At 51.1% G+C, this 17341-nt stretch overlaps 1 protein-coding gene across 1 annotated transcript; it reads left to right on the top strand.

The window, feature by feature from the left end:
- The first annotated feature begins 4851 nt into the window (after nt 1-4851).
- On the top strand, nt 4852-16801 carry Hspb8 (heat shock protein family B (small) member 8). The gene is made up of 3 exons (XM_042669595.1): nt 4852-5692; nt 13472-13535; nt 15599-16801. Exons 1-3 carry the CDS (start codon nt 5326-5328, stop codon nt 15756-15758), a joined length of 591 nt encoding a protein of 196 aa, XP_042525529.1. The 5' UTR covers nt 4852-5325; the 3' UTR covers nt 15759-16801.
- Nucleotides 16802-17341: the final 540 nt, after the last annotated feature.

The raw sequence follows: 17341 nt of genomic DNA, 5'->3' as shown, positions 1-17341 counted from the left end.
CCTGGCCAGCACAAACCTCAAGCATCTTCTCAACCCCAACGCTGCCCAGAGGGATCACTCCTAGTCCTACAAAAATAAAATAAAATTGCAAAGCAGTTGCCTGGGAATATGGTCACTGACCTGTCCAGCCAGTTCCTGCTCTAACTTCAGAGGTACCTGGGATTGTGCATCTTTTCTCTGACGTTTTCCCCAGAGCTCAGACCCACCCTCTGCAGGCCTGCTCTTAGTAGCATGTCTTGAATGTCCCAAACAGGACGACTGTGTGCCACTTTCCCAGCTAGACGTTTGGCAGACATAGAAAGTTTTACCCCTTAAGACTGGCATTAGGCTGGGCACCAGTGGCTCACACCTGTAATCCTCACTACTCAAGAGGCTGAGATCTGAGGATCATGGTTCAAAGCCAGCCTGGGGTCCTGCTGTGATGAACCAGACATCCCGAGGGCCTGGGAGGTTTCCATGGACAAGGCACCTGACAGTGCTGCTCTCATGGAGTGCTGGGAACTCAAATGATGTCACCTTCTAGGAATGGGGGAGCAGATAGAGAAGAGGGAGGCTGACAAAGCCATGAGCACAGGTCTCCCTGGCTCTGAAACCTGGATGGTTCTGGAAGAATCCCAGAATCCAGCCCAGTTCCCCCAAAGTGTTGGAAGTTTCCTGGGACCGTCGATGGAGCATTAGGCAAAAAATGAGCCCAGAGAACCATGAGTCTGTCCCTCTGTCCTGATAGACCTTCCCCCTGGAATGATGTGGATGGGAGGAGATGGGAGGAGATGGGAGGAGGCCCAGGGGGCTGGAACTCCCAGGGGGTGGGGACCATCCATTTCCTACCAGAGTGGAAAGGAAAAGCTTGGAATTTGGCAGGGGACAGGCTGGCGTCTGTCCTGCCGCTGCTTCTGCCCCTGAGCCCCTGTCATGCGGTGTGATATGGCCCTTGCCCTGGGCTGTTTGCTTTCAGGATTCATGAGGAGATTCCCCCCGTGTGAAGGCTTTATGAAGACGGCAGCCGCAGGTTCTCAGGCCATACGTCTGAGGCGTCAGCGTGTGTACGTACGTACAATCCCCAACACCCAGGACACGTGGCTGGTGGTGGTCCCAAATGCCCACTGCTAGGCACACACCCCTGTGGAGGTCAGCGTCCGGATTCTCAGCGGAGGAGTGAGGCCGGATGAAACGAATGATGTTGTCAGTGGGGTTAATATGAGGAATTATGACATTTGCTTCCCAGAAAACATATGCTTATTTTTTTTTTAAGACAAGATCTTGAACATGTGGATAGTACTTTTTTTTTTTTTAAGTCACTCGACAACAAAAACATAAAAAGATAGCAGCCATGAGAACATTCTCTCGGATAAAATAAAGGACACAAAATGAAATGATAGCAGCTTTGAGAACTTACTCTTAGGTTCCTGGGACATCTAACATTCCAACACACACACACACACACACACACACACCCCGGGGACTCTCCTTCCACCCCATTCCCATATTGTATTTCACCCCAGCTGGTGACAGCCCATGGCATTTCCTGCCCGCTTTCCACCTGTGATCTCTGAGTTCTCACCAGGTGGTCATGTCAGCAGGGAGAGCCAGCAGCTGCCTCTTCTTCTCACCTTCCCAAAATGGAAAGCAAGGCTGACCCAGAAACAGCAGCCAGGGCCTTGGAGGAGGGGGAGGGGAGGAGACCACATCATCCCAGCCTGACTGTGTGACCACCCCTCCCCTCCCCCCCCCCGGGGGGGGGCGGGGGAGGCAGGTGGTTTTGCTTTCATGACTCAATGTCTTGACTTAGAACTGTGGACACAGAGTCAATAGTTCATAACCACCGTCTGCGCCCCTGCTCCCTCAGAAGGAGTATGACAAGCGGCCTAGGTTTGGTTCAAACCACTTATTTAGCCACTTAACCAGCTACGTAGACAGACAGGGCAAGTCGTATGGTCTCTGGGTGACTCGGTTTCCCCGTCTGGAAAATGGGGTTGGTAAAAGTCTCTTCCTCTTCAATCAGAGGGTTGTGGGAAGGGAAAGCACCTGGCCCACACTGGCCCCAGGGAAGCCCATGAACACGAGCTGTAGTTCATTTCCCAGCTCTGCTCCCCACTCCCTGAGTCTTGGCTTTGAATCGAGAAGCCAAATGAGAACATGAAGTTCTCTCATCCCCGAATCTCTCCCTTCCAGTTTACTTGGCTCCAAAGGGGAGCCTTGTTCCAGATAGAGGAGGGATCTTTTGGAAGTTTCTAGGTAGAGTTGTGGAGGAGGCTGGAGGGAGAAAGAAAGGCGAGGAGAACCTTCCAGAACATACCCTCTGGGACACTTGGCCATAATCCATCCATCTCATCTGCATGTGTGCAAATCCATAGCTACCACGGCACCCACTCCAACCCATCCCCCCACACTCCACACACACACACACACACACACACACACACACACAGAGTGTTAGCCACATCCCACCCCGCCCACCCCAGCCCCTGCCTGTCAGATTTCTCCCTTGTGTCTACTCATCCGGCCCCACCCAGCTGTAATTACAGACAGCATGGAAGATTATGGGCCCAGCATGATGTCAGCCCCACGCTTCCAGTGTGGTGAGGTCACCCCAGATCTTTGGGCAGCACGGCGGCCATCCGGATCATGTCCTGCAGAGGGAGCGGGGGTCTCTCAGTCACCTGCTCAGACACGGGACCCAGGAGAACCCAAGCTTCCACTCGGGCCCTGCTACCTCTACCGGCGTGCAAAGCTGAGGTTCTGCACCTGTTCCCTACCCGCACCGTGGGTGCTGCTAAAGTATCGCGAGAGGATAATGCAACACCAGGCAGAGACAGGAGAAGCAATAACGCCTAATACTTAGGGGCTGCGGTTGTCCCTCTTATTTTTAGCCAATTACCTCACAGGGAGCACCGCCTCCTCTCAAAACGACTTCTCCACTCATGACTCACCAATTCCTCAACACTCCCATTCCACCCATTAGGTGAAAGACCAGAGCAGAGAGACCCGAAGCCCACAGAGCGGGCAGAGACGACGTCGGATCGCAACCCCAAGAGGCCTTTTGCCAGAGATTCTTCCTGCAGCACGGAAGAATGGGAGCGTGGGGATCCAGAAAACATGTCCTTTTGGGGACTTGGGTTTCAGAATTTATTTCCTGCCTACCTGCAGAGAGAATGTTGAGCAATTTAATGTGATCATTGGGAACAGTTTTAGCACTCTGGGGGTGTGGTAGCACACACCTGTAATCTCGGCTCTGGAGAGGCTGAGGCAAGAAGACTTCGAGTTCCAGGTCAGCCAGAGCCTCCTGCCTCAAAGCTAAAACAAGACAAAGACAGAAGGATCAGAACGAACTACATAAAGAATGGGTCTGCAGCCCTTCCAAGCTATTTCCTCATCTGCAAAAAGTGCCTTACGAGGTTGGAGTGTTCTGATTTAATATTGGTAAAGAACTTAGCGCAGGGCTCAATTCAGAGGAAGCATTATGCAATAATTCAAAGTAGGAAATACAAAAGCACAGACCTCCCCTGTGCCAAGCACTGCCTGGGACCAGAGTCCTGTGCTCCTAATGGCCCAGCCCCCAAGGAGGCCTCTTCCCTCAGGCTTATGACACTGATGGGAATGCGGCCTGGAGATGTCCAGGATTCACGTCATAGCTGATAAAGGTTCTTTGTTGTACCTTCATCAGGTTCCTGAACTTTCCCTGAGGCCTCTCCGTGCATCTTCTTAGGACATCCTGTTTTAAAAAAGAGTAGGTCAGTTTAGCAACGACCTCCACCCTAGCTACTTGGTCATCTTCCATATCTGATAGGTTACTCATCCTTCCCCCATCCTCCACACCCAATCCTCCACCGCCCCAGACTCTTCACCCCCCACCTACTCCCAACTCCTCTTACCTCCCTAGTTATTTTTCAGCAAGAATCCTCTTAAGTTGCTTAGCCAAAAATGTTTCTGTTTTCTTCACAATTGGAACTTATGTAGTTTAGCTCTTAGTCACTTGATTTTTGTTGTTGTTGTTGTTGTTATTGCTGGTCATGGGGCTTGAACTCCTGTCCAGGGGTCTGTCCCTGAGCTCTTTTGCTCAAGGCTAGCACTCTACCACTTTGAGACACAATACCACTTCCAGTTTTCTGGTGGTTAATAGGAGCTAAGAGTCCCACCGACTTTCCTGCCTAGGCTAGCTTTGAACTGTGGTCCTCAGATCTCAGTCTCCTGAGCAGCTAGGACGACAGGCATGAGCTATGGGCGCCTGGCTGGCCCCTTGCTTTTCTTCTATCCATTAACAATCCTCCCCAGTCCCCCATCCAGCCTCCGGGTTATCATTTCCCATTTCCCATTTGCCTACACGGTACTGGTGCTAAATCAATGCTTCTTCCCCCACCACAAATCCCAGTGGTCACTACCCCATCACCACAGCCACAATTTACCATTTGAATACTAATTATACTTCTGCATTTGTTTACCATTCTCAGAGGCTGGTTGTAAGCCTCCCAGAGTCGGGACTCCAAATTCAGGCCTCCAGACCCACTGAGCTCTGTGTCTTTTTCCTTACGTCTCCCCTCCCAGTGTAGGGGGAGGTAGGATACAACACAGCGGCCCCTGGGGAAGGTATTTCCAGAGGGTGACATGAGCCCTAGGCAAGGCAGAGGGTTATTAATAGCTGGGCTTTAGTGCCCAGCTTTGGGAGGACACTCCCCCCTCCCCCCCTCCCGGGGAAGGGAGGCAGCCGAGGGGAGGAGCCAGCAGAGCAGCTGAGCTGGGAAGGGACTGTCCAGAGAGGCCAGGGCTGGACAAGCAGCAAGCCACAGCCCCGCCCACCCGCTGTCCACCCTCTGTCCGCCCCACCCCCCTGCCTGCCCAGCCCCAGAGCGCAGCTGCCCCTCTCAGCGGATTCTCCGGGGCTGGTTCATCACCTTGGAATACTCCAGTGACAGGAGGCGTCCGTAAAACCCGCCTCCAGCCCCCAGCAGCAAATAAAAAGAAAGCTCCCAGCCCAGAAGCCAGGAGAAGTTTCTAGGCGCACGTCCCCCAGGGTTATTAAGCTCCTGGCTCCCCTGTAGGCCGACCTCAACGTCTCTGGCTGGACGCCTGGGCGTTCTGGAAGGAAGGTGGTGGCTTGCTGATCTCTGCTGAAGCCGTGTGAAGAGGAAGGGGGGTCCTCTGGAAGGGGTCACCTTTAGGGGGTCCCTGCCACCACCCCCCAGCTTGGTGTGGACTGTGTGTGACTGTGGATGTTTCTGGCAGAAGAGCAGCATTTCATCGGGAAGACTCGGCTCTGAAAGCCATCTCCACCTGTGACCTTGGGCAGGCAGCGAGCCTCGGTTTCCCCCTGTGAGCTCAGCAGTCATCATGGCCGATGGTCAGATCCCTTTCTCCTGCCACTACCCTAGCCGCCTGCGCCGAGACCCCTTCCGGGACTCGCCCCTGTCCTCCCGCCTGCTGGACGATGGCTTTGGCGTGGACCCCTTCCCCGACGACCTCACTGCCCCCTGGCCCGACTGGGCTCTGCCTCGGTTCTCCTCGGCCTGGCCTGGCACGCTGAGGTCAGGCATGGTGCCTCGGGGGCCCACGGCCACCGCTAGATTCGGGGTGCCTGCAGAGGGCAGGAGCCCCCCACCCTTCCCCGGGGAGCCGTGGAAAGTATGCGTGAATGTGCACAGCTTCAAGCCGGAGGAGCTGATGGTGAAGACGAAGGACGGCTACGTGGAAGTGTCTGGTGAGTGGAGGGACGGGAGGGGGGGAGGAGGGGGGACAGGCCGGCCCTGGGGAGTCACCTGGACAAAGCTCCCTCAGAGGGGACGAGGTGACAGGCCCCCTGACACACAGGTGACTTCAGAACTCAAGAATGCAGCCCACAAAGTCATCTTCCATGGCAGAGCTCTCCTCTCTACCGGACCTTGGGGGAGTCCGCGCTTGACACAGAGGCTGGGGCTTGGGGTGCCCTGACCACCCCAGATGGGGTAACGAAATAGAAATAGAGAGGATTCCATAGGAAAACCCCAAAACAAAATGGGGATAGGGGGCGGTTATACAGATTGAAAAGACAAAGAAGAAATCAACTTCATTACACTCTGGTGCCACAAGCCAGGTGTGGGAGGGCTGGGTTAGGACTGAGGGCCGGCCGCGGACCCTGCTCCTCAGACTCGGTCCCCAAGAGCCCCCTCCCCTCACCCCGCAGAGGGAAACTGAGGCTGCAGGGCAGAGAGCTAACTCTCTGCTGGGCACAGGTAACGCCTCCGATTCTACAACAGCCCAGCGACGTGGGTCCTGTTTAGCGCTCCCTTTTTTATACCATGAGAGGAAACTGAGGCACAGGGCAGTGAAAATAACTTCCTGAAGGCTGCCAAGGTTTTCCCAAACCAAGGCTGTTTGAGAACGTGACGATCCGAAGCGAATTGATCTTTCTCTTTCTGTCTGTCTGTCTCTCTCTCTCTCTGAGCCAAGGTTCTGAGTTCAAAATTTTCTTATTCCATCTCCTCCACCTCAAGCAACAAGGGTGTCTAGCCCCATTTTACAGCCGAGGAGGCTTCCTTAGAAGGCCCAGGCGAGACTGGCCCAAGGTTGTCCCATGAGTCAGCAAGAAGACTCGAGTAGCGTTTAGGCCTGGGCCCAGAGCCTGGCAGTGAGGAGAGCTCCACCTCCCCGACCCCCTCCCCGCCAGCCTCCAGCCCCCTACCTCCCATGAAGCCCTTGCTTTTGCTCCCCCACCAATTAAGCCTCTATTACTGAGAGTGTGTTCCTAGCCGAGGCCAGGAAATCAGCCAGAAAATCAATAAAAGCCACGGTAAATAGTGGCTGGATAGATAGCACCAGCAGTCCCGGGGGGCGGGGGGCGAGGGGCGAGGGTCACAAAGTTGCTCTTGACAGAGGGAAGAGGGGCGGTGTTTATCATTCTGACTCGGGGTGCAGCGTGTCTCGGAGACACCCGGAGGCCACGTGATGATCTGGGGGAGGGAGTGCTGATCAGGGGGTGCCCGAAATTGGCTGCAAAGCCCAGGCACCAGTGCTGAAGAAACCGGCTCTGCCACTAAGAAACAGGATGCAAACTGAGTTCACTTCTGTGTGTTTGTTGATGTGGAAATCCGGGATTCAAATGGCTGCACATTGTGGACTGTAAGGAGTGAGGATTGGTCATTGTTTCGGTGGTGTGTGTGTGTGTGTGTGTGTGTGTGTGTGTGTATGTGTGGCACCCAGGGAGGTTGCAATTAATAATAGACAGCTGCTCTTTTTGAGACGCAGGTTCAAAGCCCAGCAGGGCTGGCCATTAACCGGATGTCTACGGACAAGTCTTCACAACGTTGAGCCTCAGTTTCCTTCATCTGTAAAATGAGAATTGTAATTATCCCTAGCCTCCCAGACGGCCTGTAGATTAATCACAAGCCTGCCTCCACGCTACCCTGGGGCAGTTTGCAGTTTTTCCTACCTTTAATTATAGAGGTTCTCACAGAGACTGTCCAGCCTGGATCACTTCTGTGAAGGGATATGTGTGTGTGTGTGTGTGTGTGTGTGTGTGTGTGTGTGTCTGTTCTGGGGTTTGAACTCAGGGCCTGTGGTTTGAAGTCAGGGCCTGGGTACTTTCCTTTAGCTTTTTTCACTCAAGGCTAATGCTCTACCACTTGAGCCGCAGCTCCACATCTGGATTTTTTTTTTTTTTGCTGAAGATAAGATTTCTCTTGGGTTTGTCTGCCCGGACTGGCTTCAAAGCACCGTTCTCAGACCTCAGCCTCCAGTAGCTAAGATGCCAGGCCTGAGCCACCAGCACCTGGCTTATTTTATTCTGGCTGTTGTGGTTGTTATCACTATGATTGTTGTTTACTTAGCAATACAGAGCCTCTGTGTGTGCACCTGTGAAAATGGGTCTTTGAACTTAAACAGGATCAAAACACAATAACAAAACCTCATGAAGACTCTTAGAAACCAAGTAGTGACCCCAGCTCCAGATTCCAGACCCCAAAATTTCTCAGAACACCCCCAAGAGCTTCCCTTCAGAGAAGAGGTTTCAAGAAGCTAGCCCACAGGGAAGCAACTGGCAAGGGAAGTCAAAGCCTGGCCCGGCGCCTCCTCCAAGCCTGCCCGTGCTTCCCCTGCATGGCACCCCACACCTGATCCCAACAGAAACCTCCTCCCCCCAGCGTTTTGTGCCCAGCTGGTGTGAAATGCCCACCTGGGCTGGTTGCTTGGGTTCTCATGGCATTTCCCTACGCGTGCCAGGAAGTCTCTTAACACCAGCACCACCCACTTACACCTAAGGAATCAGAGGCCTAGAGATACCTGTTATCTGCTCCGTTCTTGCAGTAGCAGAGTCTTCGATGACTGAATCCACTTCTGTTGGTTTGGTCCTGGCTAACTCTCACTCCCTGCAGAGCCTCGGCTTTCTGGCTGGGAGAGGAGGACTAGGTACCTAGGTGGTAAACGATACTCCCCACGGTGTGGTTAAGATACCTGAGTAATGGATTGAGAGGAGTCCAGAGTTTTGGAAGATTGCAGATGACACAAAATCTCCAGCAGGCCCCCCCTCAAAAGCTGCAGAAGTTATCAGAGCCTTTGATTTGTCAGTGCAGTTTAGGAACCAGGCAAGCCCTATCTTATCTGACCACCCACGTGAGGAGAAGATTTCCACCCTGGCCCATGATGATCTCCCCTCTCCAGCCCCATCCCCACCCTCGCCTTGCAACTACCAGCCAAGAAATTGTTCCCTCTCTGAGGGCTGGCAGCCAGACCCTGGCTTCAGTTGGGACTGAAAAGCCCTGAGGCATGATTCCTGCTCCTCCTCCTTAATCCCAGGGCCTCTGCTTGCCCCAGAAATACCACTTTCCTTCTCTGCCGGGGCCCTGTGCTACAGTACCTGCTTCCGGTACAGACTTGTCTCTAAGCCACAGAGGAATTCAGGTGCAGACATGACCCCAGAGCTTCCAAGGGGATCTCTGTTTGCAAATCATGATTGCTTCCCCCCTCCCATTTTTGTTCTAGTAAGAAGTTGTACAAAGAGGTCTCAATTCCATGTTAGGTGATGAGTACAAGGCTTCATGAGCCATGTTGGTTTTGTTTTTTTAAAACCCTTTCTTTACATAGATGTCAGAGCATATTACTGTGTTTTAAATTGATATGTGTTAAATTGAATAGTAAATAGTAAAAGATTTCATCTATGTGTGTGTGTGTGTGTGTGTGTGTGTGTGTGTGTGTGTGTGTGTCAGTTTTGGGGCTTGAACTCAGGGCCTGGGAGCTGTTCCTGAGCTTTTTTGCTCAAGGATGATGCTCTACCACTTGAACTACAGCGTTACTTCTGGCTTGGTTTCCTGGTTCATTGGAGATAAGAGTCTCACAGACTTTTCTGCCCCGGCTGGCTTTGAACTTCCATCCTCAGATCTCAGCCTCCTGAGCAGCTAGGATGACAGGTATGAGCCACCGGCTCCAGGCAGATTTCATGATCACATTTCTATACATGCATAAAATTTGTTTGGACCGTATCCACCCTCTCTATAATTCTTTGTTATACTTTTTCCCCCTCTCTTTACAAAATAAAATGCAGGCTGTGAAGCTAATAAGAAAGGCAGAATCACTGGTCCTGGAGCAGGGACTGCTAGCTTCTTGGGGCAGGCCTGGTATTTCTCCAAACATCAAAGTAAACCACAAGTGTCTGTATCCATCTGCACACAGCAATTTACTCTTTACAGGGTGGACAGGTGACTCACGCTTGTTGCGCCACCCGCTTGGCATCCACTAAGGCCAAGGAAGAACCGACTGAGGTTCAGAAGAGGGAGGAGATATGTCAGAAAATGTCAGAGCAGGGCTGCCTGTCCAAACCTTATTTGTGTCTGAATCTTCCAAACTGTGTGATGTTGGGCATGCTAGTCAACCTCTCTGATTTCATTTTCCCCATTCAAGATCCAGTTCATTCTAAACTCTTAGTGGAAGTCAAGCAATGGATCTTTAAAGAGCAATAGCAGACACCAAGAATTCAGAAGCTCCTTGATTTGGGGTGGGGTTATTATCCCTTACCTGCCCCCCAAAAAAATCATAAAAGAGGAAGTGTTCATATAGCTCAAGTGGTAGAGAGCTAGCCTTGAGCTGAAGAGCTGAGGGACAGCGCTCAGGCCTAGAGTTCAAGCCCCACGACTGACAAAAAAAAAAATCATAAAAGAAAAATACTCCAAGTCCAAAATACATTCAGTACTCCTGGCAATCGTGTGTGTGTGTGTGTGTGTGTGTGTGTGTGTGTGTGTGTGTGTGTGTGTGTGTGTGTGTGTACGTGGGAGCATGTGCGTGCGCACCCTGGCACAAAGTCTCTCTGTTTAAATAGGGTGCATATTTCATGTAATGTATAGAGTACTGTCCTGGATGTATACACTTGAAAAATAGAAGCATTACAAATCCAGGAGTAAATTTGTTATAATAGTCTCTCTTTCTCCTCACCCTCCATTATGAGTTTCGCAGAAGAGCTGAGTCAGAGGCCCGGCCTGTCCCTGGGTCAGGAGGCCTCTAGGCCTAGGCCTTGGGGAGGGGCCTAGGGAACACGGTGCCTTCTAGGCCACGAGCCTGTATGAGAGCCAAGGAGTTGATGTCCCAGAGTTGGCAGAAAAACCTCTCAGAGTGACAGCACATTCACAGAAGAACATGCCCCAGCTGCCAGAAGCTTCAGCTTAGAAATGAACTCCTGTCAATACAGCAGGGTCCTCCCTGCCAGGGATGTGGGGGGGGGACGGCTTTCCCCCTCCCTGCAGTGGAGGGGTAAACAGAGGCAGGCTTTCCTGAAGGTCCTTAGGAAGGGATCAAGGCTCAGAGATCCTAACATGGGGCTTGGTGACGCATGCTTATAATCCCAACTATTCAGCCAGCAGAGACGCAGGAGTTTCCAGGTCAACCCAGGCAAAGGGAGCAAAATCCTGTCTCAAAACAAAATAAATACAAAAGGGCCAGGGCTTAGCTCATGTAGTAGAGCACTTCCTGAGCATGTGTGAGGAGGTCCTGGGTTCAATCTCCAGTGCTGGTGGAAAAAAAAAAAAAGGAAAAGAAAGGAAAGGAAGAATAACTGAGTGGATGGATGGATCAATGCATGGATGTATAAATGCATGGATGGATGGATAATTGGATGGGCTGATGGGTAAGTGGATGGCAGGGTAGATGGCTAAATGGCTGGATGGCTGGATGGCTGGATGGCTGGATAATGGGGTGGATGGATGGCTAAATGGATGGATGGATAATTGGGTGGGCTGATGGCTAAATGGATGGCAGGATAGATGGCTAAATGGATGGATGGATAGATGGATGGATGGATGGATGGGTGTGGGAGGGAGGGAGGGAGGGAAGAAGGGTAGGAGGGAGGAAAGGAGACCCACAGTCCGTATAGTGAGGACCTTCTCAGTGTTAGAAATCCAGTCAGTGCCCCCCAAAGTAGAAGGCTGGCTAAACGCACTACAGTACCCATCTTCCTGCGATGGATGGTAACGCAGCCACTAAAATCATGTTGTCAACAAATAGTTGGCAATCTGCAAAGACAATTATGACGCATCAGCAAGAGAGAAGAACAGGTCTGAAGCCGGATTCGTAGCATGATCCCATTTGATAAGGTTTTGTAGTGTGCGTGTATACTATGTAACATGTATGCTTGCAGCTCTTTTGTTGCTGCTGCTGTTTTTGCCAGTACTTGGATTTGAACTCGGAGTCCCGTGCTTGTTTTGCTGATGTTGTACCGTTGGAGCCACACCTCCAGCCTGCCTTTTTTTGGCTGGTTATTTTGGAGATGGGTCCCTGAAAGACTGTTCGTCCTGCCATAGGAAACTTCTTCCTCCAGATCTCAGACTCCTGAGTAGCTAGGATTGCAGTCCTGAGCCAACAGTGCCAGGGTTATTGGTGTGTGCCACTGCCCCTGCTCATGGATGCGTTTCTGAGAAACATTGAACAAAATGTCTGTAACACTTTTTTTAATGTTATTTGTGGCTTTCCCAGGGGAGCGGGGCTGTAGGTGATTCTGGTTTTTTTTTTTTTTTGGTAAACTTATTTTCAACATTTGCTAACATACATATGCATGGGTTTTGCAATCAGAGAAAGTTACTAAGGGAATAATTAATAATCTTAAAAAGTAATTACGAATGCAATCACCTATAAACTGTCAGCTTAAAAAAAAATATCAGGACTGCAAAAAGATTGTCGCATGTCATGCAGTTATTTCTGGATTCCAAAGCTCCTCTGAAGGACCAAAGCTTCCCCCTGTAAAAGTGGGACCCCCTGACTGTGGAATGCGGGGGGAGGGAGGGGGAGACACTTCACAGGGGAGCGTGAAAAATGATCCGCCTTAGCAGGCACTAATCCTGTTTGCTTAAAAAGAAGTTGGAGCCCTTTCTTTAAAAAAAAAAAAAAAAAAGCAGCCAGGTATAGTGGTTCAAGCCTGTACTCACAGCTACTTAGGAGGCACAATCCAGAGAATGACGGTTTCAGACCAGCCCACGAAAATCTTAGCCAAACCTTCATCTAAATAAATGGAAGCCCCAGGTGTCAGTGGCTACTCAGGTGGCTGAGACCTGAGGATCACGGTTCAAAGCCAACCCCAGACAGGAAGTTCTGTGAAACTCTTATCTCCAGTGAACCATTCAAATACTGGAAGGGACTCTGTGGCTCAAAGTGGTAGAGCACTAGCCTTAAGCTCAAAGAGCTGAGGGACTGTGCCCAGGCCCAGAGTTCAAGCCCCACAACCACAAAAACAAAGGTGGGCATTGTCCAGTCAAAGCCCAGGACCACCAAAAGACACAAAGGAAGAAGACATGGATAAGAAAGAGCTGCAAGCATCAGAATTTGTTGTAAACAAAAGCCAGTGTGGAGCCAGGCGCCGGTATCTCACGCCTGGTCCTTAGGAGGCTGAGATCTGAGGATCACTGTTTGAAGCCAGACTGGGTAGGAAAGTCCATGAGACTCATATCTCTCATTAAACCACCAGAAAATCAGGAGTGGAGCTGTGGCTCAAGGTGGTAGAGTGCTAGCCTTGAGCATAAATTGGTTCAGGGACAGTGCTCAGGCCCTGAGTTCAAGCTCCAGGACCAGCAAAAAAAGAAGGAAGGGAGGAAGGAAAAAAAATGGAAGGGAAGGGAAGGAAAAGGAAAAAGGAAAGGAAGGGAAGCCAGCCCATTTGGACCCTGACTTTGCTGTGATATCATCGTTTTCCTCCCTATGGGTTGGGGGACTTTTAGCCACCTCTCCTGGGAGCTTCCTGGCTGCTCAGGGGAAAAGGGACAGTGGAACATGTAACTATTCACATTTAACCCTCAGCCAGCAAACCACAGTGCAAGCCTCTTTCCTGCTTCTCCCTTTAATTCAGCCTCACAGGCAGCCCAAAGGTGGGCTTACGGGTCCACATGGCAGGCCGGGCCTGAGGCCCAGGCCCTGGGCATCTAGACCACCCCAGAGCCCCAGGGTGAGCTAAGGGCAGGGCCAGGATCGGAGTCAGATGGACACTCGAGGGATAAACTTGTGACACTCAGTGCATGACGTGTCTCTCTTCCAGGCAAACACGAGGAGAAGCAGCACGAAGGCGGCATCGTTTCCAAGAACTTCACCAAGAAAATCCAGTGAGTGAACGCACAGGGCGGATCTCAGGGGAAGGGAATCGCTGCGGGTGAGGGCCCTGGGGCCTAAATCCGGGGAGAAAATGCCGCAGAAAACCGGCAATAGGAGCCCCCAGGAGAACACAAAGCAAGCCTCCCTTAAGTGCCAGCCAGATGGATATTAGCACTCTCCTCCTCCTCCTCCTCCTCCTCCTCCTCCTCCTCCTCCTCCTCCTCCTCCTCCTCCTCCTCCTCCTCCTCCTCCTCCTCCTCCTCCTCCTCCTCCTCCTCCTTCTCCTCCTCTTCCTCCTCCTCATTATTATTATTATTATTATTTTGCTAGTCCTGAGGCTTGAACTCAGAGCCCTAGTGCTGTCCCTGAGCTTTTTTGGGTCAAGGCTAGCTCTTTACTACTTGAGCCACAGCTCCACTTCCAGCTTTTGGGTGGTTGATTGAAGGTAAGAGTCTCATGGACTTTCCTGCCTGGGCTGGCTTTGGAACTGCGATCCTCAGATCTCAGCCTCCTGAGTAGCTAGGATGACAGGCGTGAGCCACCAGTACTCCGGCGTGGGGAGAGCTTTTGGAGTATGGATATTTTGTGATTCAATAATGAAAATATCCACAGCAAAGCCAGGGATTTTTCACCCCTTTCCCTAGCATGATGTAAGTTCAGAGAGACTAGCTCACCCGCCCATGCTGTGAGAGTTACAGTCAGGATTTGAATACCGGCCTGCCCACCTGCCATGCCCAGGCTCTGCCTCGCGGTGCCAGGTCCCCACTGGAAGGCATGCGGGCCGTGAAGCTGGGTCAGCCTGTCACCAGCAGCTTGAGGGAGGCCAACCCTCTCTGATCCTTGCTTCCACAGTCTGCCTCTAAAAGAAGCTACAAGACCCTCACAGTAGGCTCACTAACTGTGACTCCAGACCCAGGATTACAATACTGGCTCCCATCTGTCAGGTGCTAGCTGTGTGACTTTGGGCAAAGCAGTTGCCCTCTCTGAACTTCATTTTCTTCTACGGTCCATTAGAGACAGCAATAGTACCTACCCCGCCTTATGTTGATGAGCAAGCAGATGGTGGCTCATAGGTTTCATGATCTTTTTCTATCTTTTCTTCATCAATGCACCGCAGTGACACCACTACAATTGTGTTCTCACAATTATAAATTTGTTGAAGTGGGGTTTATTATACATCTCTCATATATATATATATGTGTGTGTGTGAGTATGTGTGAAAATGTATACATATCTACATATAGACATACATATATGGAAGTAGCATGTATTAGATATATCATATCATATATGTGATACATTTCACCCATCACCCTCCCATGCTGCCCCCCTCAACCCCCCCTTTTACTGTCATGTCATGATAATTATTATTGATGATGATGGTGATAATGTCAAGACCCCACATTTGAGCAAAAGCATTCACTATGGCTCCATTATGATGATCTGAGGTGTCAGCCCTTTTCCTGCAAACAGCCTTGTTTCATTCTTCTTCGTGGCTGCGTAAAGCTCGACAGTAGATGGGCCACATTTTCTTGGTCTGTCCACCAGTCGTTCAACACCAAGTCTGACTCCATAACTTGACTACTTCGAATAACTGGTCTACCTCGGGGTGTGTGTGTGTGTGTGTGTGTGTGTGTGTGTGTGTGTGTGTGTGTGTGTGTGTGTGTGTGTGTGTGTGTGTGTGTGTGTATGTGTGTGGGGGGGTGATCTCAGTCTGGACCCACACACTCCAGCCATGACTCCATTTTAAGTGGGGAACTGTTGTGCAAGCAGCCTTTTGCCAGTTTCCAGCGTGGATTCGCATCCCAGCTCAGGCTAAAGCTCCCAATGCAATACGAGTTTAATATTATTATCTCCCCCCTCCCCACCACCCCAAACGAGAAAACAGCTCAGGGCAATGGCGTGACCCTCCAAGATCACACAGCTCGGAGGAGCCGGAGCCAGGGGTTCGAACCCAGCGTGGTACACCACCGCCACCCCCCAACCAGATCTGTACCACTGGCAAACACTCGTCACAAATGAACAGCCAGCAGGACGGAGGAGTCTCATCTGACACCTCTCTCTCTCTCTGCAGGCTCCCTGCTGAGGTGGATCCTGTGACCGTCTTTGCCTCGCTTTCCCCAGAGGGCCTGCTGATCATCGAGGCCCCCCAGATTCCCCCTTACTCGCCGTTCGGAGAGACCAGCTTCAACAACCAGCTTCCTCAAGACAGCGCTGAAGTCCCCTGCACCTAAGAGGCCAGCCTCGGCCTGTCCTGCTCCTCCCCCTCGCCCCAGGGCTTCTCTGCCTCCAGACTGCATTACTTTAGCTGCACTCAGATCTCCTGCCACAGACACAGACGCCCGCCCGAGGACCTCCAGGAGCAAGGGGAGAATGAATGACCACAGTCCCCGGCTGGCGTAGTACTAGATTTCTCCATCAGAGGGCGCAATCGGAAGGCCATGCTTGGTTGCTGGTTAGGTCAAAGTAACTGGGAGTTTGGGTGGTTGGTTTTTGTTTGTTTTTTAAATTTTATTATTATTTTGTTTTGCTTTGTGCTTCCCCCCCCCCGCCTTTCTTTACCTTTTCTATCAGTTTGACACTACTGCAGAGTGTGTAGTTGCAAACAGATGAGGACTCAGCATTTCACCTTGCATCTTGCCTTGCTGCTAATGTAAAGGAATGCTCTCCCTCTCCTCTCCCCCTCCCTCCTCCGCCCCCCCCTCCCCCACCCCTCCCGGGGACCTCTTTAGCACTGGATTCCTGCACCAGGCTCTCATTCCTGCATGGTTTGGTTAATGGAGCCCATTGGCCAACCTCATGGTGTTTGTTGATATACCTTTGGCCTACAAAGGGTTCTAGATCCATCTCTACCTGGGAACCATCCCCCAACCACGCAAAAGCAAATAGTGCCTTCTATCCTCTTGCTCGGTGTTCATAGCATGCTCCTGGCTCCCAAATTGGCACTCCCCCAAGGATTCTGGGAGCCCCTCAGTTAATAGCTAATTCTCTGGCTAGGATCCCCACTTTCTTTTGTCCCCTATGTACGTCAGGATTTTTTTCTTTTTTAAAACAGAGGGGGCTGTCTCCATACAGCTCTACCAGGAACCAATCAAAGGCCAGACAGCCTGGTAGACAGGCTAGTGATATTGTATGGGTAGGAAGTGTGTATGTGTGTGTGCGTGTGTGTATGTGTGTGTGTGTGTGTGTCATTGTTGTTTGACTTGTGCTGTTGTTTAGGAGAAAGGAACAATGAATAGGAATTATGATCACAAAAATAAAGGAGCTCATGTTCTTAGCTTCCTGTGTTGCCATTCATGAATGCATTTATTTGTGTATTTATTTTTGTGTTGGGACTGGAGCTTGAACTCAGGGCCTCACACTCTGGCTGGGCTTTTTCACTCAAGGTTAGCACTCTACCACGTGAGCCACAGCTCCCTGTCCCACATTTTGGTGAATAAATGGAGATAAGAGGAGAGACCCACAGGCTTTTTCTCCCTGGTTGGCTTTGAACTGTGATCTTCAGAACTCAACTTCCTGAGGAGCTAGGACTACAGGCGTGAGCCACAGGGTTCACCCAGCTCTGGGCTTCCTTTAATGAGAAATTTGCTGTGGTCTCCTAGATACACTGCCTTATTCAGGAGCAAGTGTTTGGTGGCTTCAGATTCTAATGCTTCATGGATATCTAACAGCTATTTGGTCTAGCTTCACAAGACATGTAGAGTTGTTTGTTCAGGTGTAGATGTTGGAATATTTCCATTTGTTTCCTCTGCCCCCTTAAGAAATGATATCATCATAGTCTACATCATCTACCATGACACGGTTGCAATATGGCTGC

Source organism: Dipodomys spectabilis, unplaced genomic scaffold (genome assembly GCF_019054845.1).
Source record: "Dipodomys spectabilis isolate Male_0828 unplaced genomic scaffold, ASM1905484v1 ptg000499l, whole genome shotgun sequence".
In the NCBI taxonomy this organism is placed as follows: Eukaryota; Metazoa; Chordata; class Mammalia; order Rodentia; family Heteromyidae; genus Dipodomys; species Dipodomys spectabilis.
This window is presented reverse-complemented; position numbering and strand designations above follow the sequence as displayed.

Coding starts and splice junctions, on each gene's coding strand:
- Hspb8 (XM_042669595.1), top strand. CDS start 5,326: ATGGCCGATGGTCAGATCCCTTTCTCCTGCCACTACCCTAGCCGCCTG. Junction 5,693..13,471: donor CGGCTACGTGGAAGTGTCTG/GTGAGTGGAGGG, acceptor TCTCTCTTCCAG/GCAAACACGAGGAGAAGCAG. Junction 13,536..15,598: donor AACTTCACCAAGAAAATCCA/GTGAGTGAACGC, acceptor CTCTCTCTGCAG/GCTCCCTGCTGAGGTGGATC.